Here is a 25330-nt window from a genome sequence, read left to right as displayed (position 1 = left end):
CTGAGGCAGGAGGTCTGGTGGGCCCCAGATTCTGCATTTCTACCCAACTCCTGGGTGATGCTTTGAGAACCGCTGGTCTGAATCTCTCTCCCAGACAGATTCAAGAGGAATCAGTTCTATTTATGGCACGTGGGCAAAGAATTCTTCCTGGAGCCTTTGTTTTGTTTTCAATGCTGGTAAAATACACATAACGAAATTTACCAGCTCAACCATTTTTAAGTGCACACAGCTCAACGGCATTAAGCACACACACACATTGCTGTGCCACCGTCCGCCTCCACAACTTTCTCCTCTTCCCAAACTGAAACTCTGTCCCCATGAAACGTTCACTCCCCTCCCCTCCCCTAGTCCCTGGCTCCACCATCTACTTCCTGTCTCTATGGATGCAACTCCCCTAGGGACCTCACATGAGTGGGATCACACAGTATCTGTCCTTCTGTGTCTGGCTTCTTTCACTGAGCACAATGTCCTCAAGGTCCATCTACATGGTAGCAGATGTCAGAATGTAGCAGGTGTCTGTCCCTTTTAAGGCTGAATAATACTCCACTGTCTGGTTGGACCACACCGTGGTCACCTCTCATCTGTCCATTCCCTGGGCCCTCTGACCCCTCCACTCTGGCTCAGCTCGCGTCTAACAGGGCACAGCAACCGGGGGTTCCCTTCTCCCCAGCCTGGGTCCTGTTCGTCACGTCTTCCTTTTTCTTGATCTGCCTCCTCGTTGTGAAGAACATTTCAGGAGCAGTTTTCTAAGCCTTGGGTCCGACTGTGACTTGCTCCATCTTCCAGATCCCCCGTCATCCCATTGCCAAGCACCTCAAAACCCAGCCCCGTCAGCCTCCTGCCGACCTTGCCAGCACCCCAGTGATGAAGGAACACGTCTCCAGATGGGCCTGGGTGAAAACATCCCAGCTCTGTCCCTCACTAGTAGGGTGCCGGGCACCCCGACACACACACACACAGCATAAATCATTAGTAATGAATAAAACTACTAATGGTAACAACACTTATTACTCCCCAAACCATGACCTCACAATTAATAGCTACCTAGCCATATTGTTAACAAATTCACCATTAGATTTTAACAACAATATTAACACAATCATTCTTAATACAGAAACACTCTGATTTACAGCACAGTTCTTTGTGTGATTCAGAGCAAATGGCTTCAGCTCTCTGAGCTCCTGTTTTCTTGTGTGGTAATATGGGGATAATAGTTTTCTTTTGGTTGATCAATATCATCAAATATTTATTGTGTTCTAGATGTAAGGTTATGTGTTAGGTACTGGGAATATATCAGCTGTAAAAAAAAAGCAAACAAAAGCAGGTCCCTAACGTACAGAGATATTGTATGCACCAAGCCTAGCATTTAACGACGTTATTATTCTGTATAATTTATTTACCATTGTTATAAATAATGTTATATATGACATTTGTACATTATATGTTAAGATTACTTATGTGATAATGCATTCACTTTTATTTAATGATAATATTAATGTCTATCATATTACGTATGATTTACATATTGTGCATAAAAATTACTTTATCACATCATAATCACCACTTACACTAAAACACGCAACGTAAATAATATAAATGTCATTTTATTTTATTTTATTTTTTACAAGTATTACTTTAGTATTGTGTTAAGTAATTTGTTAATTGTAAGTCTTACTCCTTATATTTATCATATATAACGCTGCTCCCATTGCAGTATCGTGACGGGAATGGCGCTGCCCTTGCACACCCTGGGCGCAAGGGGGCGCTCAAGGCACTCCTGGGCCCGGGACGCACGCAGGCCCCGCCCCGAACCCGGACTGGCGGCGCGCGCGGAACGCGGTAGCGCAACCCGGCCCCGCCCCCGGGCGCCCCGCCCTCCATGGCCCCGCCCCCGGCCCGCTTGGCCCCGCCCTTGCCCCGCCCCCGGCGGCCCGGGCCCGCCCCCCGCCTTCCGGGCCCGGCCCCCTCCCTCCGCCCTGCTGCCGGCGGCGGTTGTTGTTCAGCGGCGGCCGCCGCAGCTCCGCTCGCAGCAGCGCTCGGCCGCGCGTCCGCCGGCCGGTCCGTGCGCGCGGCCATGGAGCTGGAGGTGCCGGACGAGGCGGAGAGCGCCGAGGCGGGGGCCGTGACCGCGGAGGCGGCCTGGGCCGCGGAGAGCGGCGCGGCGGCAGGTAACGGTCCCGGACGGCGCGTCTCCCCGCTCCCGGAATGGACCCGCCGGGCCTCTTCCCCCGCCGGGCCTAGTGGAGCCGTCCGAGCGCCGGAGGGGCGCCGCGACCGGCTGCGGGGAGGCCGGAGCCTTCCGCTCGGGGGCGCCCCGGGGTGGGGGGGTGGGATGGGGGCGTCCGAGCTCGGGACGCACCGCCCGGGGCCCCCGGGAGGATGGAACGCCCCGCCGGGAAGGCTGCGGTGGCGCTGCCCGTGCCGGGGGTCCCTGGGGGAGGGGCCGCGGGCTTGGGGCGCGGGCGGGTGCAGGCCCCCATTCTGAGAGCCCGTGGGCGGAGCAGCCCCCTTTTGGAGGCATGCGGGGAAGACCGCTCCTCACCCCTGGGGGGATAACACCCCTATTTAGGACGCGTGGGGGGGTGACTGCACCGGCTCCGGCTGAGGGCACTGGGGGCGACATCTCCTCAGTCTTGTCGGCAGGGGGTGGTTCTGACCGTGTGGTGTGGTGGAGCACCCTCCTGTTCTGTGGTGGGGAGCCTTGTCTCCAAGGCGGGGCACGGCAAGCGGATGACACTGCCCCACATGTCCCCTCCTGCCCGGATCCGCTCCTCTGGGCCGCCCACTTTGATGGTTTCAGCTTCCGGGCCCCACTCCCTCCCCCGACAAGGGGTCACCCCGATGGGCACATCTTATGGGTCTGGAAGGCCAGGGGCAGCTGAGGTGGAGGAGAGAGGGTGTTCGCGGCCATCTGGGTCAGCCTCCTGGCTATCTCATTGCTCCCTCTGGAAGTCACCAGACCCAGGTTCTGGTGCGCTGGCCATCTTCTCTCTTTCTGGGTCTCAGTGTACCTCATCACCGGAGGGGGCTACAGCTAAGGGCCTGACGTCTAGAGGCACTTTGAGTGCTGGGGCTCTGCAAGCAGATGGAGGAGGAGGAAGTCCCCCCCACACCTCCCTGGATTTGAGGGCTGCTTGTAGCCGTGGAAGGCCTGGTGCCCCTCTCCTGGCCTGCGGCCCTGGCCTCCAGCAGAGCAGGTGTGGGGGGCATGGAGGCCTCACCCGGCCTCACCCAGCCCCACGGCTCCCGCCCGCCTTTCTCTGGGGCGGTGAGCAGAACTCAGCCGCTGCCCAGAGGAGTGCTTCCTTCTCCTGGTGAGGTCACACGCTCCCAAATAGGAAGTTTCCTGAACCACAGAACCCTCTGCTCCCCCCAGGCGGCCCTCTCAGGCGCAGGCCTGCAGACACCCACATGGGCATCCTTGCTCCTCCTCCCTCGGCCTCCCGAAGCTTCCTTGGCCAGCGGGGGGATGCTGAGCTCCCTGGGAGTTGAGAGAGGTGTCTGGAGGGAGCAGCGCTGGGCTCTGGAAGACTCCCACCACCTCCTCGCCGGCTGCCTCTGGAACCGCCCAGTGGATGATGGTTCCTCCCGACCATCCAGTCACCTCGTCCTTGTTCTTCGAGGCTGCTGCTGCCTTGGCCTGGCCAGCACCACACGTGGCGGAGGCCCCCAGAGAGGTCATTTCTCAGCCCCCTGACTTCCCGCCGTCAGCCCTCTGACCTGGGCAGGTCAGAGACAAAATAGTCCCAGGCTCAGTGACCACAGGAAAGCTGCAGAGCAAACATTTATCTTATCGGGCTGGGAGAGCCACTGGGGACAGATAAAGTCTCAGGCCCCAGCTGTGGGACCTGGAAGGTCTGCTTGTCGCCAAAATCCACAGAAATCTGACTCCCTCGGCGAGTCATTTATTTTACTCAGAGTTCAGCACTGCCCCTCCGACCCAGACCCACTTCTCCTGACCGGGGTTCTGTGCGGTTTGTATGATCGCTGCCCCCGCTCTCCGAGCCGCCCCGCCAACGCGGGCACCTGTAGCCAGCCCTGCGTGTTCTTCACCAGGCTGGTTCAGGCAACGTGCCGGCACTAGTTGGTGTTCGGAGCCAGAATGCTTTGTTCTGGAGGGCCCTCCTGGGCACCGAGGGGTGTCGAGCAGCACCCTGGCCCACACTCATTTGAAGCTTGGGGCATCTCTGCAGTTGTGACAACTGCAGACGTCTCAGACATGGCCCAGTGTCCCCTGGAGACACAGTCACCCTAGGGGAGAGCTGCTGTACTCGATTAGTCTGTAACTTGCTTATTCTTTGTCCACATCTGGATTCCCCCCCATGTTGGTACGAATTATTTTTTTCAGAGAGAATACGGTTCCGTGGTTAAGGGGGTAGGAACCCTAGTGTTATACTGCCCAGGCTCCTCCGTTGCTTTGTGACCTCAAAGGGCAAATGCCTTGATCTCTCCGGACCCTCATGTTCTCATCTGTAAAATGGGGTGAGGGTGCCGGATGGTTAGCAGCAGCCGCTGCAGGCAGAAGCCTTTACTGACTCACCAGATCCCGCTGGGGTACGCAGGCTGTTTCTGGAGTTGCCTCCTGCTGTTAAGGCTGTGACCTTCTCGAGTGTGGCCTGTCCCTGGGCACTTCGGGTCCTGGCAGTTGGAGTCCTGCCTCGGAATGGCTGGGTCGGGGGCAAGCGGATTGAAAACTGACCGACAGATGCCCGATGGCTTTTCAGGAAGGTCTGGCGGGCCGAGATAGCCCTGCAGCGCTGCCAGCTCAGGCCGTTATCACCCCGGGCATTTTGGCCGATCTGATGGGTGATGAAACTGATCTTGGTGTTTAGAATCTGGTTACTTAAAGTACAGGCTCCCAAGGCCTGGTCCAGAGAAGGCCTGACCGGCTCTCCTTTGGCTTTTGGAGGCTGCGCGGGGCTGCCTGGGTTTAGGGGTTCTCACACGTTCACGGGGCCGACCGTGGGCCCGAGAGCTGCCTGTGGGCTTTGGCCTGAGCTGCGGTCTTTCTGAGCCGATGTCCTCCTGTCCTTCTTGTTTCTGTGCTATCTCATCAGTCGCTTCTTCCCAGACCCCCAACCCCTCCCACATCTAATCTGGTGGCAAATTATCTCAGCGTTGCCTTCACAGCAGACCTGGCATCTGCCTTCTCCCCCTCCTCTGCCTCCACCTGGTCCACTGCCGTCATCGGCATTGGCTCGGTCCCCGCTCCTTCCCGTGCTCCCTGCAGCTCCTTCTAGAAGCTTCCCACTAGAGACTGCCTCAGGCCCTGTCCTCCCTCTGCCCACAGCCTCCAGGGCTCCCGGCCTCCTGGGTAGAAATCCCAAGTGCCCCAGGAGGCCCACAGGGCCCCGCATGACCTGCCCGTCCCCTCCTCCTCCCTCTCCCTCTCTCCCCCATGCTCACTCTGCTTCAGCCGCAGGGGCCTGCTCACCCTTCCTCCAGCACACCCTGCACGCTCCTGTCCTGCCCCAGGGCCTTGGCACAGGCTGTGCCCTCTGCCTGGAACGCTCAGCCCCCATATCTGCGTCGTTTGCTTCCTTAGCTCTTTGAAGCTTTTGCTGAAGTGTCTCCTCGGCGAGGCTGCCCCCGACATCTGAGGGAGGCCTGAGAGAGGGGCGGGAAGAGAGCCAGGCCAGCAGCCAGGGGCCAGTGCTGCCGGCGCGAGGCAATGTCATCGCTGGAGGCCTCCTCCGTCGCGGTGGGCGCAGGGTGACTGGGAGCCGCGGCGTCCCTTCTCCCCTCACTGCGAGTCAGCCCTGGCCTGAGCAGGCAGAAAACTCCCAGTTCGAATTCCGCCCCGGCCACTCTCTAGTGATGCGACAGGGGGCGCTTGGACCTGCAGCCACAGCGCTCTCCGCGGAGGGGCCCCGGAGCCTGGACCACCTTCACTGGCTGGAGACACTCTGCCCCAGGGGCTCTGCCTGTGAGGCGGGCGTGGCGACCACGCAGGGCTGGCGGAGGGGAGTGGCGTGCAGGGCCCCTAGCGGGTTCCCCGGCGCCAGAGTTTCCCTAATCACGTCCACAGGCGTCCTGCGGAGCCGGGCACAAGCTGGGGGCAGCCGTGGGACCCAGGGCGCTGAGGACGTGCGGTTGCCTCTTAGTCCTTGAGCGATGTTTACTGAACACTTATTAGGCACCTTCTGTGGGCCACGTGGGGTTCAGGGCGCCTAGGTCCCAACAGGGCCTGGGGGCTCCCTCGCTGCCCCCGTGGGGCTCCCAGCTGGTGGGGGTCAGGATGTGGGTGGCAGACGAGTGAACAGGTGACAGCGGAGGTAGCCGTTTGTGCCCCCATCCTGTCACCACTGGCTTTCGTCTCGTGTGGCCATGCGCTTTCTCTCACGCTGCCCCTGGCGGCTTTCACGCAGCAGTGGCAGAGCTGAGTCTTGGGACAGGAACCTCATGGCCTGCAAAGTGGAAAATATTCACTATCTGGTCCTTCATGGAAAATGTTTGCTGATCTCTGAATAAAACCCGGACAGTGGTGAGCACAGAGAGGGAAGTGAATCAGGCATCCTGGTGATACGGTGACTGGGGCCTGGTGACCAGGGCCTGCTGTGGGTGGGCAGGGAGGAGGCGAAGAGTGAGAAATTGCAGCTGAAGGTGCAGCTGTCAGGCAGAGGGATGTGCAAAGGCCCTGAGGCTCCAATGGGCCAGAGGCTAAGGCGGAGTCGTGGCCTGAGATATGCGGTGGGCCTCGGGGTGGGGTTGGGGCCAGCAGGCATGGGCCCCACCTTGGTCTGTTCTGAGTCTGGCTTTTCATCACAGGGCAGTGAACACTGGCCTATAAGAGCGCCGGCCTGGCTGCCTCGGTGGGCATGGTGGGGAAGGCTACCGGGGGGCCTGGACCGGGGTGAGTGGGCGGATGGAGGCAGGAGATGAGGAACCCCGTGGTGGGGGGGGCAGGGGTGGAGGGTTTACTTGCACCCCTGGGTGGGTGGGGGGGTGGGCATGGCCCAGAAAGGAGCAGATCTGGGGGACAGGGCTTTGGCAGGCTTGAGCTGCTGTGGGAGGAGCGGGGCCCAGGGGGCTGCCGGGGGCCCTCAGGGCAGGGGGCGCCCCACAGATCTCGGCAGGGCAGGCTGGGGCTTGGGCACTGGGCCTCTGAGCAGCTGAGCTCCCTGCCCTCTGCCTTGGTTTTTCCTCTGAAGATGAGAGCAGTGGGGTCCCAAGGATTTGTGGGGACAGGAGTAGGTGAGGCCCACAGCCCCCGGCGGCACTCATTAAATGACAGCCGTGTGACCTTGGCATTTACAGAGGGACAGGCCCGGGCTCCAAGGGGTCTTGGGCCCCCAGGCCTTCCTACTCCCAGATCCTGCCACCGTGACCAGCCACGTGTCACCACACGTGATGGGGCAGGTCAAGACCCCGCTGGGGATTTTCCCGCTGCTGCCAGCTGGACTTGCAGCCTGAGCCTGGGCACTGCCCGCCCCCACCCACATGGGGATTGCTGACCAAGGGGATTAACCCCGGGGGCCCTGCCCCGCCTACCTCACCTGCCCCACCAGGCCGCACTTGAGGTCCACCTGAGGGGCCCCAAGCGCCTGAACCCGTAGGACAGAAGAGGCCTCGGGCCTCCAGCTATGACTGGAGAAAGGGGCCTGGCGTCTGTCACATCGGCCCCTGTCCCGCACGTGCAGTGTAAACGTTTGTGACCTTTCTCCTGGATGGGGTATGGGGCTGCTGTCGGAGGTGTTGGTCTGGTCCTGTTCTGGGGCAGCGTCTCTGTGTCGTAGGCCATTGTGCGGCCCCATCTAGGGAGCCATCTTGGCTGGCAGGAGAAGGCGTTTACTGCATGTGGCCAAGTGAGGGGGCCGAGGAGCGAGGAGAATGGGCCATGACATACCAGCGGCCACTCCGTGCCTTGGTTTCCTCACCGGCAAAGCAGGGTCACAGATCCGCCTCCCTCCCTGGTTGGCATGAGGCTAAGTCAGCACCCACGAAGCACTCAGCAGGGCAGGGCGAGTGACACGTGCAGGGAATGGGGAGCAGAGGCACGGGCTTGGGCTGGGCGGCCTGGGCGGCACCACGTGCCCGACCTTGGCCTGCTGGCCCAGTGCGAGCCCACCTGGCCCTGGTCCTGGCTGCGTGACCAGCCCCGTCTGTCTGGGGAGGCCCTGGCCTGTATCAGTCAGCACAGCGCAGGGCCTGCTGTGTGACAGGCGTCCCTACACCTCAGCGACCTGTCCCAGAGGCTCGTTGCTGCATGTGCTGGGTGTCCCTGGAGGAGCAGCAGGGAGTTGTACTCATCACAATCATCCAGAGACCCGATGACGGGGCTGCTGTCACCCCAAATGCTCCCGGTCACCTACAAGGGTGCGCATGCAAGTCTTAGGCCACCATCGTGGTTCTGGTGTCATTAACAGGGCTCCTCGTCACTCAGAGGAGCCCGGCTTGGGCTGTTGGTTCCGAGAGCCCCGGCAGCCACCAACAGTTGCTGGTGGCCCGCCTGACACGTGTCGGGGGCGGTGAATGCTGCAGGCTGCCCGAGCTGCCTGGCTGGCTCGTTGGTGTAGAAATGTCGCTGGGCTGTGTCTTAACTGGGTGCGGGGAGGCCCACAGATGAGACGGCCACCGTCGAGAAGAGCTTGTTGCTCACAGGTCCCAAGGGGGTGGGCGAGGAAGTGTACATGTCACACCACGTTGGAGGAGGCTTTTATTGGGGTTCTGTGAGGATGGATCAGACGGTAGGGATGCGCCGAGTCTGCTTACGGCCGGCCCGTGTGAATCATTTCAGTGGACACTGCATGGTAGGGGTGGTCTCAGTGCCTGGCCCTGGGTGACAGGGCAGGGGGCACGGGCTCCTGTGTGAGGTGAAGGAGGTGGGTGTGGGCTGAGGGTTGCTCAGTCTGCACGTCGTGGGTGCCCTCGCCGTTGTTCGTGGCCAGTGCTAGGAGGGATAGTCTCCCGGGTCCGTGTGGCCCGAGGAGTCAGAGCGTCGTGGAATACAGAGGGTTAAAAGCGGCGTACCCAGGCAGAACCCGTGGCCCGCCCCCGTGCCCGCCCCCTTCGCCCTTTGCCAGTCTCACGGGCGCATGGTGACATCTGGGCGTCGCCGCAGTTTGGACGGACCTCGTGAATAGGAGTGAGAGCTCGTCATGCAACTCTTCCTTGTGTCATGTCCCAGCAAAGGGAGCAGAGACAAGCCTGAGATATAGCGACTTGCCCGCCCAGGCCACACAGGGACGGTGGCAGGACTAGCGGGGGACGCTCACCTGCCCTGTCACCCCAACAGTCTTTTCTGTATTTTTGTCAGAGCTGGAAAATGGAGCATCACCCCCTACGGAGTCAGGGCCACACAGAGGCTGTCTCCTCGTTGCCTTTGCTCGGGCGGGTCCTGGGGGTCCCGTTCCGTCTGTCTCGGTTCCATGGTCCCTGACCCCGCCTGCACACACCTCACAACTCTTAGTCACACACCTCACAGCTCCTACTTCATTTTCTGGGAACCGTGTAATGATGTCTTTCCCATATTCAATCGCGTTATCAGTCTTATTGATTTGTAGGTGCTCTTTATATATTATGGAAGTTTTTCTATTAACCTGTGATGTAAGTGCAAGTAGTTTCTCATCGTCCCGTAACGATGCTCCTCAGTGCCAGGCAGGTATTTTTGTTTTTATGTGGTCGGATTTGTCAATCTCTCTTTTTGTGGTTTCCCAGTTTGGTGTCACAGATGGAAAAGCCTTGCCTGTTCTGAGGTTAAAAAATTCTTCTAGTACTGCTTGTAATTTCATTTTTTTTTTTTTTAACATTTAAATTCCTACTATATTTGGATCTCATCCTGGCACAGGCACGAGGGCTTAGTTGATCCCAGCTTTCCCAGGTGGCCCAGAGTTGTCTCAGCCCACTTTTCTGCATAATCTGCTGTCCTCACTGATTCGAGATGCCACCTTGATTATATACCAAATTCCTGTGTGTGGCTGGTCTATTTCTGGGCTTTCTATTCTGTGCCATTTGTCTGCCTGTGCCTCATGCAGCAGGCACGTCTTAGACGACAGTAATGGCATGCTTCCTGGGAGAGCAGCGGCCGGAGCCACAGGCAGCAGAGAGCGACCTTCTGTCTCCACTCCGTTCCACAGAGGTAGTGACCGTCGTTCCAGACCTTATTCTGTGCCCACGCATACCTGTCTCCGTACGGATCATTCCTTTTTTAGCATTTTATTTTGAAACCTTTCAAGCCTGCCGAAAAAGTCGCAAGAACACGAAGGCGACCACCGTCGCCCGTCACCGAGGTCCCCCGCCGCTGCCGTTCCGCCTCATCGCCTTGGCGCGTGCACGTGTGTGACTTTGCTGGGAGGTCGGAGTCAGTTGCAGACACGATGCCCCTTTGTCCCTAAGCTATGGAATTCGTGACCAGCGAGCGCGGATGGCATCCCTGGAAACGCGGGTGCTCACCCAGCTCGGTGCTCGGCCGAGGTTCAGGGACGTGACACGGGCCGGTCTGCAGTCGTGCTTGGTTGCAGCTGATCCGGAATTGTCCCGTGCGGGAACGGTTCGCTCCCGCTGGGGTTCAATCCAGGGTCACACGGCATTAGGAGACCTGGGGACGTTGGGGTTACCTGAGGGCCTGAGACTGGACAGGCTTCCTTCCTGGGCTGACGGCTCCTCTGTGGACCTTGACCCCACTGTCTGAACCCTCCCATCCGCGGACCCTTCGAGAACGAGCTGCCTCCGCACCTCGTCCCTCCTCCACCCTGCATAGCCCCGGCTCCCCACTTCTCCTCCAGGAAGCCTCCCCTGGCCAGGGTTGCCCACTTAGCCCTTCCGTCAGCGTCACGTGATCAGACGTGGTGACAGTTGTCCACCGCTCCGTGGGCTGGCTTTGCCCAGCACCTCGGGCCCTGGACTTTGTCGGCAAGACCTGTGCTGGACACAGACAGGTATGCGGCCACGTCTGTGGAATGAGCGGTGAAGGTTCTGGAATCTTTCTCTTTTTCTTGATCAGCAGGGCTTTGGAAAACTGTCCAGTGGTCAGAGCCTGTGGAGTTCCGGCTTAACAGTCCATTTCCTGTTTACCGGTCTGGAAGCGCACCCACCCTGTGCAGGCAGATCTGGGGGGCGGGGAGCAGGGGACAGGGGGCAGGGGGCAGAAGGAGTGGGGGCGGGTCTCAGTGTGGGGGAGGACGGGCAGGGGGCTGCTGTCGGGGCTCTGCCCCTGCTCCGTTCCCAGCCCCCCAGCTGCCGTGCTGGACAGCATCCTGTCCTGTCATCACAGGGCCCCCCGCACCCCGTGTGGAAGGCAGTGCTCTCTTGTCATTTCTCTCTTCTCTTTGGAAAGATGTCACGTGTTCATGACAAAATGAGGCCTGGCCCCGCCCCCAGACACCTCCACGGCCAGCTTCTCTGTCCCCTTGTGAGGTGCTCAGCCGTACACCAGTGCCCTGGTCACAGACCGCCTCCCAGCACGTGTGCAAAACACCCCTCGTCCTGCACGCCGACTCCGTAAACACTTGGGGTGCCGGCTTTATCGAGAGGTAATTCACACGGCACACGCTTCTGAAGTGTGCAAGTCCTGGGCTTTCACGATGTTCACGGCATTGGGCACCGGTCACCACGGTCAGTTTAAAAACATTCTTACCCGCCCAAGAGGAAGTCCCGTCCCCATCAGCGTCCCTCCCCTGCCCTGTCCCAGCCCCTGGCGCCCACCATGTGCTTTCAGTCTCCGTGAATCTGACTCCTCCAGGGGCCTCAGATGAGTGGAATACACAGTCTTTGTCCTTTTGCGACTGGATTATTTCATTCAGCACCTGTCCCCCATCAGCAGTCACAGCCCATCTCCCCACCAGCCCTCCCCCCCCTTTTACTCACCCACTTCCTGTCTCGGTGGACCTGCTTGTTCTGGACGTACCACGTAAACGGAATCGCACACCGTGCGGCCCCTGTGTCTGGCGACTTTCACTGCGTGTCATGTATTCGGGGCCCGCCAGCCCGCGTGTGGCGAGCGTCAGGGCTTCACGCCTTGTAGTGGCGGAGCAGTACCCCCGTGCGCGGGCACCAGCTGACACACACCCGGGATGGCCGTGAACGTGTGTGCGCCGCATTCCATGTGGATGTAGCTTCTCAATTCTCCTGGGCCATACCATGAGCAGAGCTGCCGGGTCACGTGGGAGCTGGGGTTTCACCTTTTGAGGAGCAGCCAGCCCCTCCCTCGCTGGTGGCACCGTGGCACTGTCCCCCAGGCCGGGCACGAGGCTCCGATTTCTCCTCGTCCTCACTAGCGCCTGCTACTGTCCATCCGCATTCTCTCCGTCCTGGCTGCTGTGAGCGGTGGTCTCGCCGTGTCTCGCCGTGCATTTCCCCAACGGTCAGCGGGGCTGAGGATCTTCCCACGGGCCTATTGGCCCTTCGCGTTTCCTCTGGAGAAACATCTGTTCAGAACCTCTGCGCTTTTCAGCTGGGGCTATTTTTCTTTTGATTATTGGATTGTTAGCCTAGACACAAGGCCCTTACCAGGTACGTGATTCACAGATATTTTCTCGTTCGCGAGTTGTCTACTTTTTTTCTTGCTGGCGCCCTTCGACATAGAGACGTTTTTAATTTCGATGGAGTCCAGATCGCCTTATTTTTTCTCTGGTAGCTCGTGCTTTAGTTGTCATATCTGAGAAACCACAGCCTGACCCAAGTTCGTGAAGATTTACCCGTTTTCTCCTAAGAGTTTTCCAGTGTCGGCTTTTACATTCGTTTAGATTTGCGACGTGTCTTTTAACCGAGGTAGTACTGGTTAGCGACACGTAAATGCCAGGTGCTCAGCGTCGTCGTTGAGTATTTGCATCCACTGTCGTGTGCTCGGCACCAGAAGTGCCGTTGGCACGCGATGCGCTTCGAAGTACTGCTGCGCCTGTGGTGGGTTGGGATGCAGCCCATCCCGGCCCGCGGGGACCCGGCGCCCCAGCACCGCCGGTCTGCTCCCCGCTGGGTTGTCCTGCCTGGCCCAGGTCAGCTCGCCTGTGAGTGTGCGGCTTCGGTTCTGGATTCTCAGCTGCCGTTCCGGACTTTTCCGTCGCGCCCCGTGCCCGTGTGCTGGCGCCATGCCGTCTCAGTTACCGTAGCTTTGCGGTGAATTTCGAAATGGGAACTCATGTGGGAGGAAAACTGGGCCAAGGAACCTGGCACCTGGGCCCCGAGGCAGCGCATGGTCCTCGCCAGGCGCCTGTGGGGAAGCCCTCGGCCCCCGTGAGAGAGGAGACGGGCATCGCTTGGGACCGGCCAGGCAGGAGGCGCTGCGGGCTGTGGCCTTGCTGGGTGTCCCACCCTTGGATGGACCTTCGGCCTGAGGGGACGTGTGAATGCAGGAGCTCCGTTCCCCCTGCGGTGCTCGCCTGCAGCCTCCATGCAGCCCTCCAGGTTTCTCGCTCGGTGATGCTCGCGCCCAGCACTGGGCTGGCGTGGGGTCACCAAGGGCAAAGGGAGGGAGGCCTGCCCCGCGGAGTTCTCAGAGGCCCGGGCGGCCACCAGAGGTGGGATGGCGGTGTGGCGTATCTGAGGGGGGCCCAGGTGGCCAGGAGAGAGCAGAGCTGGGACCATCTGGGTCCCAGGACGGGTGTGGGGGAGCCGCCACCAAGCAGAGGGCAGGTGGGGAAGTGGTGGTGCAGGCAGCGGCACCACCAGGGCCCCGGGAGGGGGTGGGAACCTGGATGGCATGGGCTAAGGGAGGGCCGGAGGCTGGAGCTCAGTGAGCAAGATGGGGAGCCAGGCTGGAGGGGTGGGGTGGGGGCTGGCAGGAGTGCCCGGGGGCAGTCGGGGCCCGCCGGTGACTGCTCGTGGCAGGGAAGGGCCACAATGACACACCCGGGGCTCTGGGGTGAGCGGGACCTGGGCGTCCCTTCCCCCGCGTCCAAATCTGTGAGAGGGTCGTGGTCAGCCTGCCCGTGACGTTGTGGATGACGCCGGTCAGAGCGCCCACTGCACACGAGGTCACCCAGGCTCAGAGATAACGCGCACTAGCAGGTGAGTCGGCGCTCGGTGCCAGGCCGGTCCCGGGCCCAGCAGGGACTCTGTCCTTGAGCCCAGCTGAGATGGGGACAGGTGACCAGGCGGCTGTGGGACACCAGGCCAGGTGCATGGGAACACACTGAGCAGCAGCTCCGCTTGGGGGTTCAGAGCGAGCTGTAGGAGAGCTTCAGGGGTCTGCTTGCTCGTGGGGACGGGCCGGCTTGGGCTGCGGGGTGCACAGGGGCTCCGGATCCCCTGCAGCTCCGCAGCCCCAGCGTCTCCAGCCCTAAAGCAGGTCCAAGGACGGTTACTTCCCGCGGGTCCCGGGAGGGTGGGCTGTGGCTCGCAGGGAGCAGGCCGTGCGGGGCAGCCGGTACGTGCTGTAGCTTCTTGTGAGAGAACGGAAGACAAGAGTGGACGGGATAGTACAATTAAAAACGTTTTTATCATGAAATATTTGAAGTACCTAGAGAATAGTGTAATGAACACTGACACCCTACCTGGCCCCACCCGCTCCATGCCAGGAGCCCCCAGTTGTGACGATCACAGACGCCCCCAGACATGGCCTAGGGCAGCATGGCCCAGGGGAGAACCCCCTGCACACCTCTCCCCTCCGGCCGGGGCGCCTGTCCTGGCCTTCCCGGGTCTCTGGCCATTCACAGGAAATGTTTGCCGACCCCGATGTAGGTGGTGAACAAAAAGATTCATCAGAGCTATGCAGCAGCATGTTGGTGTTTTTAATATTATTCTGTTATATTCGGACAAAGAGCCGGTCCCCTTTATGCATTTCATCCTCACGAGGGCCCGGCACCCAGGAAGCCCTGGCTGAGGTTGGAATAAATCAGCGAGCGAACATGTGGCCAGCAACGGTCTCTCTCTCTAGGACCTGGCGACATGAATGTCTGAGACTTGCGTGGCAGAGGACAAGAGCCATCCACGCGGACTCGTAGAGACAGCAAGGCGCCGTGAAGGCCCTGTGGTGGGTGTGGGCTGAGCTGTTCCACAGTGCCTGGCGCTCCGGTGCTTGGCAGTGCCCGCTGCGGCCTGTGTGGCCGCTCACACCCCAGCCAGGACCACTCAAACACGTGTTTCCCCTGAGCCGTAAACACCTGGCACTGAAGATCAAAATGTCCCTTCAACCTGGCGGAAAGTGATTCTGTTAAGACATTTTCGACGATGCTGAGCATTTGAGGGAACTGGACGGTAGAAGCCTAATGCTTACCGCTTGGGTCCTGCAGTTGACATCCTGCTTCGTCCCCCGCCCTGCTCTGTCCCCCGTTCTAGATGCGCTTTGCAGCTGCCGGCATCAGCTCTCTCCCCTGTAGGCACTTCGGCGTGTGTGCCATTAACTGGAGTCCGATACCGTTCAGCGTGGTTTCCACTTTGCTGCCTACAGGGATCAGCCTTTTAACTCTAGAATTCTTCGCCTTTCCTGTGCCATTACTGCTGGTAAAGTCCGAGATGCTGCAAACCGTGAAAGTTCTCTCTCTCTCTGCCGCGGCATCGTGCTGACCCTCAGATTCACGCCTGTTTGGACCCACAGCTGGTGTGAATCTGGTGAGGAAGGATTAGCAGCTGCTGGGGCTTTAGCTCTGGTGTCTTAATCAGAGAGGGCGCGTCATGTCATGTCGCAGGTAAAAATTAACCCTAGCGTGAAGCCAGGCAGAGGCAGCCCGTACAGAGCGGCGGCGGGGTCAGAGGGCAGAACCCCCTGCGTATCACCTCTTCTCGGGCACCTGCGGTGTGGCATCGGATGAGTCACCGGCCACCCTGTGCTAATTTAGTGCTAGTGGTTGGTCAGTCGGTTCTCTTGGGTTTTCTAAGCTTTTGTCTTTTTCTTTCCAGTCTTTGTTCCTTTTGTTTTTCTTGCCTTGTGGCGTTGGTGACTGTCCTCCCTGCTCCTGTGGGGAAGGCCCTCGGCCGCATTCCTCGTCCCTAAAGGGAGTTCTTCCTGTGACCCCTGCTTGTTTTTCTTTCTCTAATGCCTTCATAGTTTCTTGGACATAAAATTCATGTTGAATTTTGCTGAATGCTTCTCTGGATTGTGAGATGTGATCATGGAGCTTTTCATCTTTGGCTTTGAATAACTTCCTAAATTTCTCCAGACCCGGTTCCCTGCCTGTGAAATGCAGTAGTGGAAGGAGGTCATTGAGTCAGGCGGGGTCTGGCTCAGCGCTCATGGCACCCCGCCCCCCACCGTATCCATAGAGTGCCATCTCCTGTGGGCTCCTGGGCTCTCCTAGGGCTGTGCCCCTGTGGCCAGAGGCCGGGCAGATCATTCCAGCTAGCCAGGGAAGTAGGCCCGTGGGGGGCCGGGGCGGGGAGCCCGTGGGGGGGCCGTGGCTGCTTCCTGTCTTGGCAGCATCACAGGCTCCGTCCTGGGCCGAGGCTGTACCCCGGGACGCGGTCCCTGTATGGACCCAGCAGGCCTCGTGTCCCCTGCCGCCCCTTTCCAGCACCAGCTTGCCCTCCCCGCACTCAGAATTCTGCAGACGTCTGTCAGCGAGTGACAGAGCAGCCCCGGTCCACCCGTTCTGGGGGAGACATGATACCTAAGTGCCACGTGGTCCTGAGTGCCAGGAAGAGTGAGGAGGACCTCAGAGGGTCAGTTTTGGGCAAAGTGGTTGGGGGACAGCCTCTCAGGGGTGACATATGAGCCAGGTCTTAGATGAAGCAAGGGGGCAAACCCTGCAAGGATCTTGGGAAGGGCAATTCAGGTGCGGGCGGACAGCCCGGGCAAAGGCCCTGGGGTGGGACCGTGACTGGCGTGTTGGAGGAGCAGCGAGGAGGCCCTTGCGGCTGGGGCAGCGTGAGGGGACCAGGCGGTCATGCAGGGCCTCGTGGGCGGGGAGGACTTGGGCTTTTACCCAGAGGAAGGTGGCAGCCTGGAGGGCTGTGGGCAGAGGAGGGACCTGACTCAGGCGCTCACCGGCGCCCTCTGGTGGCGGCTGTGGGGAGGACAGACGCAGAGAGGGCCAGGGCAGAGGACTGTGCTGGTTGGTGGTCCAGGTGGGCCATGATGGGGCAAGCAGGGCAGGAAGCAGTGGCGGATTCTGGACAGACTGAAGGTAGAGCCGAGTGTGTTGGCTGAAGGATGTATGTCGCGGTCTCTGCCCTGAGGACCCACAGCCCTTTGCAGGCGTTCCCTGCCTCAGTGTCCACATTAAACACAGTGGGGAAGCTGCTCCTGCTGAGGCTCATAGTGTGCAGAGGGCAGAGGCCACGCACCCCCCACCGGCCATCAACAAGCCAGAGCTGACAGGGGCCCGAGGCGACATGCCCCACAGGCACTGCAGCTGCGCCCCCTCTGCTGTCAGGCTCTCCCCTCCCCCGGGCTATTTTAAAACTTAATTTCTTCAAAAACCGGCTGGCTCATTCAGAAGATAATTGGTCACGTCTTGGGCTGGGAGGGGCTCATCTTGGCACATCTTGGTGGGGTCTCTCGTTCCCTAGCCTGGCCCCGTGGGTGGGGACGCCCGCCACCCCCTGCAGCTGAGTGACCTTGGGCAGATGCCCCCTGAGCAGCCTCCCCTCCTATGAAGATACACGAGGCCAGGGATCCGAGTTTGGGCGAGAGTGACGGGGTCGCCGCCCTCACAGGCTTCTGTGGTGGGGCAGACAGTGGGGGTAAAAGGGGAGATTTCGGAGAGTGTGGGGGCATGCAGACAGCGGGACTGGGGGATGGGGCCTGAGGGGCAGGGCAGGGAGGCCATCCTGCCGCCCCTCCTGGCATTGCGTGCACGGATGTTCTGGGTGGAGGGGTGGGGGGGTCTCTCCCTTCTACCAGCCAGTGTGGGAGGGGGCTGGGAGAGGCAGTGGAGCCCGGGAGCTCCCTCCAGGCAGAGGCCCCAGGCACAAAGCGGGCTGTCCCTGAGCTGTCTGGTGGTCAGCGCAGCTGCGTCCGGAGGGGCATGGCCATTTCCCAGGGCGGGGCAGACGCGGATGCTGGATCGGCCACACAGGCCCGCGAGAGCTCAGACACCTCAGGGGAGCAGGAGGGGTGGCTCATGGGGGAGGCCAGGACCCGCCTGGGCAAGAGCCCTGGGGTGAAGGGCTAGAGCTGCAGAGGGCGCAGGTTGGCACCGCTGGGTGGGTACTGGACCCAGGGGCCCCAGGCGGGCTGAGAAGGGGGGCTCCACGGCTCCCACACAAGGTCTGGACTATTCTGCCCTGTCCACCGCCGGCTTCCTGCCTTCTCTTCCTTCCTCCACACCCCAAACCATGAGAAACCATGAATTGTTCTGCTGTTGGGTGGCCAATAAAAATGTTACGTCAGCTTTCCAGTACCTTCTGGACCCCGGTTCTGCCAGAGCCCAGGTTCCTCCCTGTGACCAGGATGCCGGGGCGGGGAGCCCCTGCATGTCTGCCGGTGGTGTCCAGGGCCCGCCATAACCCCCACATGGCTGGCCGCCTTCTGGGGACCCTGAGCGGGTCCTCAGCCTCAGTCCGTTGGCTTTGTCCTGCAGGCTGGTATATTTTTTTTATTGAGAGATAATTCATATATCATAAAATTCACACTTTTAAGCATAGTTTAGCATTTTTCTTATTTTCACAATGTACAGCTGTCATCCCCGATTTAAACAGGTCCCTCTGATGGGGTGAGGTCGACCCCGACCCTCACCTGGGCCTGCCACTCTGTCTCCCTCTCTCCCTCCCCGAGCTGTACCCTTCCCAGACAGCCTGGCCCCCTGGGGGGGCTCCCAGCCCGTCTGCACCTGACAACGCCCACGGCCCTTCTCCAGCAGGGCTCCCCTGAGCTCCAGACTCGGGGTCCAGCTGCCCCTCGGCATCTCCATGTGGGCACTCCCAGAGGTCTCACACCCAACACGGCCACGCTGTGCCAGAGTGGCCCCAGAGCTGTCCTGTCTGTCCCTGCCCCAATCTGTCATCCCTGAAAGAGCCACCAGGGGGCGCCTGTGAGCATCTGCATCCTGTCGGCTCCCCTCCCTCCCGCTAAAAGCCTAAGTCGTCCCTTGGGGTGCTGACCTGCACCCCCTACCTGTCACCCTGGCGTCCACCTGGTACTCCCTGCTCCCCGCTGCGGGCCCTTGAGGGCCGGGGCCAGGTCTGTCCTGGTCGTCACTGGCTTTCCCCAAGGCTGACACCTGCTTGACACCCAGTGAATGAATTTCCTGTTGCAGCTGAAACAAGTCACTGCGAACTTAGCATCAAACCACACACATTTATTTTCATAGTCCTGGGGCCGGGGGTCCCACACGGGCCTCGCGGAGTGAACCCAGGCGGGGCAGAGCGGGGCCATCCCAAGGCTCCAGGAGAAGCATCTCCAGCCTTTTCCAGCTTCCAGAGGCTCTGCGTCCCTGGCTCACACGGCCCCTTCCCCCTCGTCACAGCCGGCAGGGGGCCTTGTCCATCTTTCTGTGACTCTCCCACCTCCTCTATGAGGAGCCTGTGAGGACACTGGGCCCCGGGAACCCAGAGTCGTCCCCTCTCAGGGGCCTTGACTCCATCCCTTCTACAAAGGCGGACATCGTCGGCGGGGGCAGGGGCGGGGGGCGTATCTGCTCACCACCCTCAGTAGAAGCTGCTTTCCGGGTGAGGTCAGTGGGGGCCTGAGGCCTCCCTCGGGGAGCCAGGGTTGGAGGGAATGGCCCTGGCGGGGGAGGACTGCCTGCCTTCTCATCTGTCCCCGGGCTGTGGTGACAGGGGCCTGTCCTCGGCTGGCTTTCCAGCACCAGCTCCCTAGAGAAGGCCAGGAGAGCTCCAGCCGGGGTCCCTGGCCCCTGCCCGCTGACCACAGCCCCCGCAGGGCCCCATCCTTCCCCATGACACCCCTCCCAACCTCGCCCCTCGTGGTCATCTGATTTCTCTGACCCAAGTGTCCCCTGGCTTAGCCCTGCTCCTACCAGCAGGGGAAGATGGCACTTTGTCAGTTCAGAGTCACTCCGTCCATTGCCACCAGGGACCTGATGTCTTCGGGGTGAATGGTGGGTCAGAGTTGGGGGGGCGGTCCCTCCCTGCTGCTCCCAGCTGGGGTGTGCCCAGCATCCAGTCCTCCTGCCAGTCCTGCCTCCGGGTCCTGTCACTGCAGAGTGAGGTTGTAGGTGCGTGTGGGGGGGGGGGGGGACAGCGGCCTGAGTCCCTCGGGCCCCAGTCCAGGCGGCTGGGCTGTCAGTCTGAAGTCTCTCCCTTCTCTTCCTCAGGTCTGGCCCAGAAAAAGACAGGCCCCACGGAGGTGAGTGTCCTGTGGGCCCCGCCCTGGCCTGCCTCTCCCCCTCCCAGAAGGCGGACGGGGAAGCACCCAGCCCTGCCCGGGTCCTGCTTGGGGTCCCGCTCCGTGGCCCCGGGCACCTTGCATGGCTCTGGGGCCCCAGTACTGGCAAGTGTCAGACGGTGAAAATCCTGCCTGGTCCACCAGAGTTTTGAGTTTCAGGGATGGGTGCGGGTGGGGGAGGGACGAGGCCCGCGGACTCAGCCCTGAGCCAATGAGGAGGAGGCCAGGGAGGGTGGCCGAGGAGTGGGGCAGCCCCAGGGGCTCCGGGTCCGAGGACCAGGTTCTCGCCAGGGGGCAGTGCCAGTGCCTGCCCCCTCAGCACAGCTGCCCCGCAGCCCTCGCGAGGGCACAGTCCCCGCCGTCTCCACCACCTTCCAGCAAGCTCCCAGAGAGCGTCCCCTGTGATGGCCGCTGCCCTGCAGGCCCCCGCTGCCCGTCCCAGCTCTGGCAGTGTGGGTGGGGTCGGCACTGTCCCTGGGCAGGGTCACTCCTGAAGGCAGCCTGTGAGGGGCGTGTCTGCACCTGCCTTAGCACCAGTCCTGGCTGGGTGTCCCAGGTCCCCTTGGAGCCCAGTCTCTCCCAGGAGGCCACCCTCCAAGGAGGGCTTTGTCCACTGCTACAGGGCAGTGGGAGGGAGCTGGGTAGGCCCAGGCGCTGGCAGGGCAGTGGGGAGCCAGACAGGGGTGCGGAGCTGGGGCTGTGATGGTGGTGCTGACAGGAGCCTGCCCCCTGGTGGCCGGTGTGCAGAGCGCAGCGGGGAGTGCTTCGAGGGCTGCCTGGAGCCTGGAGCCGAGAGGCGGTTCAGGCTGGGCTGCAAGCAGAGGGCTATGTGGGCTCCGCGTGGTGGCAGGTAGACAGTGGGTGCTTCTCTAATGTCAGTGACAGGTGGAGCCACCAGAGGGACACCTGGTTCCTGTCTGTGGGCCGGCCTCAGACCCCTGCTCTGAGCTGGCTTCCGTGTCTCTCCAGGCCCACGTGGCCCTCTCCACCGTCCTTCCCTGCAACGTCACACACGAGGCCCAGTGGCTTCCACACAGGCTTACTGGGACGGCCATGTCGTGCCTGCCCCAGCTGGCCCCTAGAACTCATAGGAGCTGGGCCTGCCCCCAGGCCAGCAGGGCCGTGCCCCTTGGGGGGGCTTGCTCCTCAGAATCCTTGCAGCTCAGAGGGTCCCACCAGGCATGACATCTGGGGACATCTGCAGTTGTCACACTGGGGGTGCATAGGGCATGGAGTGGGTGGAGCCGGGGATGCTGCTCAGCCCCCACAGTGCCCGGGATGGCCCCAGAGGACGAGGCTGCCCCTGTGTCACCGGGAGGAGACCCTCAAATCAGGGGCTGCTGGCCAGGGCTGCTGGCTTCCAGCTCTTCTTGAGGAGCCTGGTCTGGGCGTGGGCCCTTCGGGGTGTGAGGCACTGCCCGCGGGTGTGCAGCCCGCCCACCTGCTTCCTGCCCCCCCGCGCGCCCCACACGGCCCAGCCTGGGGCTCCAGGCTGGTCACGGTGACTCAGGCCCCCTCTCGCCAGGATTTCTGTAGCATTCGGCCCTGACGGTGCCTCCTTGCTGACTTTTAATGCTTTCCGTTTCTTCTTTCCTAGGCCCCGTTGATGACTGGACAGCCAGGCCCCGGCCACGGGAGGAAGCTGGGCCATCGGGGCGTGGACGCATCTGGCGAAACCACTTACAAGAAGGTTGCTGCTGTGCCATTAGCCAGCTAGGGTGGGATGAGGGGAGGCCCATCTGCCCCTGGCGCACACGCAGGGCCCGCTGAAGGCTGGGCGCGTGCCGCGGCCACGCTCTGGGTGCAGGCCCCAGGCCTGGCGAGGTCCCTGGAGCCAGGCAGGTGGTGCAGCCTCGGGAACTGTCTGTGACCCTGGGTGAGCCCGCAGCTCCCAGCCCTCTGGCTCACCTAGAGAGGGGGGAATTACAGCTCCCTCCTCTCCCCTCCCCTCCCCTCCCCGTGCCGAGGGGAGGCAGCGATGGGCAGGGATGGGGACCGCCGAGCCAGGCCCGGCCTGGGGAGCACGCGGGGGCCCAGACCCCACGCCGTTAGGCTCCCTGCTTCGGCATGCTTCCCGATGCGCCAGCTTTGCCGAGAGCTCGCACTGCGGGGTCCCCGTTCTGAGTGTGCAGTCGGGCGGGGGATGCTTCTAGGGAACCGCAGGGGTGTGCCACCATCACCGTCTTGGAGTGTTTCCATCCCCCCAATATGACACCCTGCCCCCCTTAGTCGCCCCGACCCCGCTCCCCAGTCCCTGACACCACCGACCCACTGGCTCCGTGCACGCGCCTGTCTGGACGTGTCGCACGCATGGGATTGCACACCGCGCGGCCTTTCGTGTCTGGCTCCTCCCACTTGAGCACCGTGTTCAAGGGGCCGTTGGGATTTGTGCTGCTGTGAACACCGTGTAGTTTGTGCTTCCATCTCTTTGGGGCACGTGCCCAGCAGGGGAATGCTGGGTTGTGTGGAAATTTTAACCATCTGAGGAACTGCCAGACTGTTTCCCACCGCGGGGGCCCCATTTTCTGCTCCCGCCAGCCGTGCCCATGGTTTCTGGTTCCTCCCCATCCTTGCCAGCTCTTGTCTGTCCTGATCACGCCCATCCTCGTGCATGGGAAATGCTGTCTCGCCGTGGCTTTGGTTTGCATCTTGCTGATGGCCTGTGGCGTCGAGCGCCCTCTCCCGCGCCTGTTGGCTGTTGCATGTCTGCCCTGGAGGAACGTGGTTCTGTCACTGGTGCCTGGAGGGGGCCGAGTGCAGAGGACAGGGTTCGGGAGAGGCGTTTGCAGGCCACGTGGCCCTGCGTGGGAGGACGGCTCGCTTGGGCAGAAGCTGCCCCCGGCCTGCGCTCCCTGCCGCTTGCTCAGGGCGGGGGGTGCTGGGGACCCGAGTCGGTCCTACCTTAGCGTCACACGCAGTGCTTAGAGCGCAGTGACGAGAGCCGGACCATGCGGACGGGAGGTGCTGCTCTGGGTGGGCAGCCTTTGGCCCGGGCTGCTCACGTGCACTGATGCACAGTTACACCTGTCCTGGCTGTAGGTGGGGAAACTGAGGCCCAGAGAGGCTGTGTCGCCCCCTCATCCTGCCAAGTCGAATCACTGAGGAAGGGGGCGTAGAAAGAACCCGGGTCTATGAAAGTGAACTTTGGGTGTTACGCTATATTGTATGCCCCAAAAAAGAAAACCCTGATGGTGGCTAGACCCCTGCTGGGTCAGGGCAGTTTTAAGATGTTGGAATGTTCTAGAACCTTGATGATTAAGAATGGGCCTTAGGGCCACGCGAGGCAGTTTGGGAGTCTCTGCCAGGCCACTTCTTTGCCGTGTGGTCGTGTGGGCTGAGCGACTGGCCCTCGGCCCTCGGTCTGCGACAGGTGCTCCTCAGGCACCTGTGGCCCAGGCGTGTGGCAGGGGCCAGACCAGGGGTCCTGACGTGGCTGTGTCTCCACAGACCACGTCCTCCACCCTGAAGGGCGCGATCCAGCTGGGCATTGGCTACACCGTGGGCAACCTGAGCTCCAAGCCGGAGCGCGACGTGCTCATGCAGGACTTCTATGTCGTCGAGAGCATCTTCTTCCCCAGGTGGGCCCGCCACACACCCTCCGGACATCCACTTTCACCCTGTGTCTCCTTGGCTTCAAGGTCCGACTCGGGATCCATTAGGGCAGGGGTCCCCAAGCCCCAGGCCACGGACGGTGCAGGTCTGTGGCCTGTTGGGAACTGGGCCGCACAGCAGGAGGTGAGCAGTGGGTGAGCGAGCGAAGCTTCATCTGCATTCGCAGCCGCTCCCCAGCGCTGGCATCACCGCCTCAGCTCCGCCTCAGATCGTCAGGCGTTAGAGTGTCAGGGGCACCGGTTCCCAAAAGGGCGGGGACCACTGCGTTAGGGTATGCGTTTGCTGCTGAATCAGAGAGAGCCTGTAGTGTTACTGTTCTTTTGAACAGGGACACAAAAGATACAAGGTTATTTTTCAGTCTCTCTCAAGCACACTTAAAAACGGACGGGCAATCTGGAGCTGGTCAGGTGTGTCCTGGATTCCTTCTGGTCGCTCTGCCATCCCCCATATGCAGCTCTTCTAACCGGTGGTCTCAGGTGGCTGCCCAAGCTTCGGCTGTCACTTTTGCATTCCAGCAGTAGGAAGAAGCAGAAGGGATACGACCAGGAAATGACATGTGTCATTTCTGCTCTGCTCACAGCTCATTGGCCAAGCACAGTCACGTGACCACACCTAGCTGCAAGAGAGGCTGGGCATTCCACTTGGCCACGTGCCAGCCACAGTTGTGGGCTCTGTTGCTAACAAAGAAAGGGAGAGTGGATACGGGGGGGACAGCCTGAGGCTGGCCACAACCCTTGGGCCCATCGGGAGCCCTGAGTTGCCTTTTGGATTGGCGGCTTGGGAAAGCTGTGGAGCTCTGTGGCTAGACCATTTCTCACGGGCCCCCCCCTTTCCTTCCTCCACAGTGAAGGCAGCAACCTCACCCCTGCCCACCACTTCCAGGATTTCAGGTTTAAGACCTATGCGCCCGTCGCCTTTCGCTACTTCCGGGAGCTCTTTGGGATCCGGCCGGACGATTACTTGGTAAGTGTGATGGTCAGCTGTTGCTGTGTAACAAGCTAGCGCACACACGGTGGCTCAAAACGCCATCTGGCTATTCACCTCACCGTTTCTGCGGGTCAAGAATTGGGTGTAGCTCAGCTGGGTTCTTTGCTCGGGGTTGTAATCAAGGGATGGTTGGGGACCGGGGTCTCACGTAAAACTGGATTGGGGAAGGGTCCGCTGTCGTCATTGGCGGGACTCAGCTCCTTGCTGGCCGTGAACAGGACGCTTTGCTCCCTCTACCCGGGAGGGAGGGAGAGAGCCTGCCAGCAAAGCAGACGTGACCGTCTCCTGTGAGCTCATCATGGGCGGGGGCCCCTCACCCACACCCCACCCCCTTCTAGTACTCGCTGTGCAACGAGCCGCTGATCGAGCTGTCCAACCCCGGCGCCAGCGGCTCCCTCTTCTACGTCACCAGCGACGACGAGTTCATCATCAAGACGGTGATGCACAAAGAGGCCGAGTTCCTGCAGAAGCTGCTGCCCGGCTACTACATGGTAGGGGCGGATGTGGGCTCCGAGCAGGTGTCGGGGGCCCTTGTCCTGGGCTTCCCTCCAGGCCCTGTCCACCGCCCCC

General features: G+C 61.1%; 1 protein-coding gene across 4 annotated transcripts in view; it reads left to right on the top strand.

Annotated features, from left to right (window-relative positions):
* Positions 1-1979: 1979 nt before the first annotated feature.
* Positions 1980-25330, top strand: part of PIP5K1C (phosphatidylinositol-4-phosphate 5-kinase type 1 gamma) — a 40103-nt gene continuing 16752 nt past the window's right edge. For 2 of the 4 annotated variants that reach the window (XM_039878339.1, XM_039878340.1), the window contains exons 1-6: positions 1981-2168; positions 20091-20122; positions 21759-21851; positions 23609-23739; positions 24619-24736; positions 25099-25251. In XM_039878339.1, coding sequence (XP_039734273.1) covers positions 2075-2168; positions 20091-20122; positions 21759-21851; positions 23609-23739; positions 24619-24736; positions 25099-25251 — 621 coding nt within the window. In that variant the 5' untranslated portion in view covers positions 1981-2074. Of the gene's footprint in view, positions 2169-20090; positions 20123-21758; positions 21852-23608; positions 23740-24618; positions 24737-25098; positions 25252-25330 lie in introns of all 4 variants that reach the window. The other 2 variants (XM_039878338.1, XM_039878342.1) reach the window with 2 other exon arrangements.

This window comes from Pteropus medius, unplaced genomic scaffold, assembly GCF_902729225.1.
Source record: "Pteropus medius unplaced genomic scaffold, Ma_sr-lr_union100, whole genome shotgun sequence".
In the NCBI taxonomy this organism is placed as follows: domain Eukaryota; kingdom Metazoa; phylum Chordata; class Mammalia; order Chiroptera; family Pteropodidae; genus Pteropus; species Pteropus medius.
This window is presented reverse-complemented; position numbering and strand designations above follow the sequence as displayed.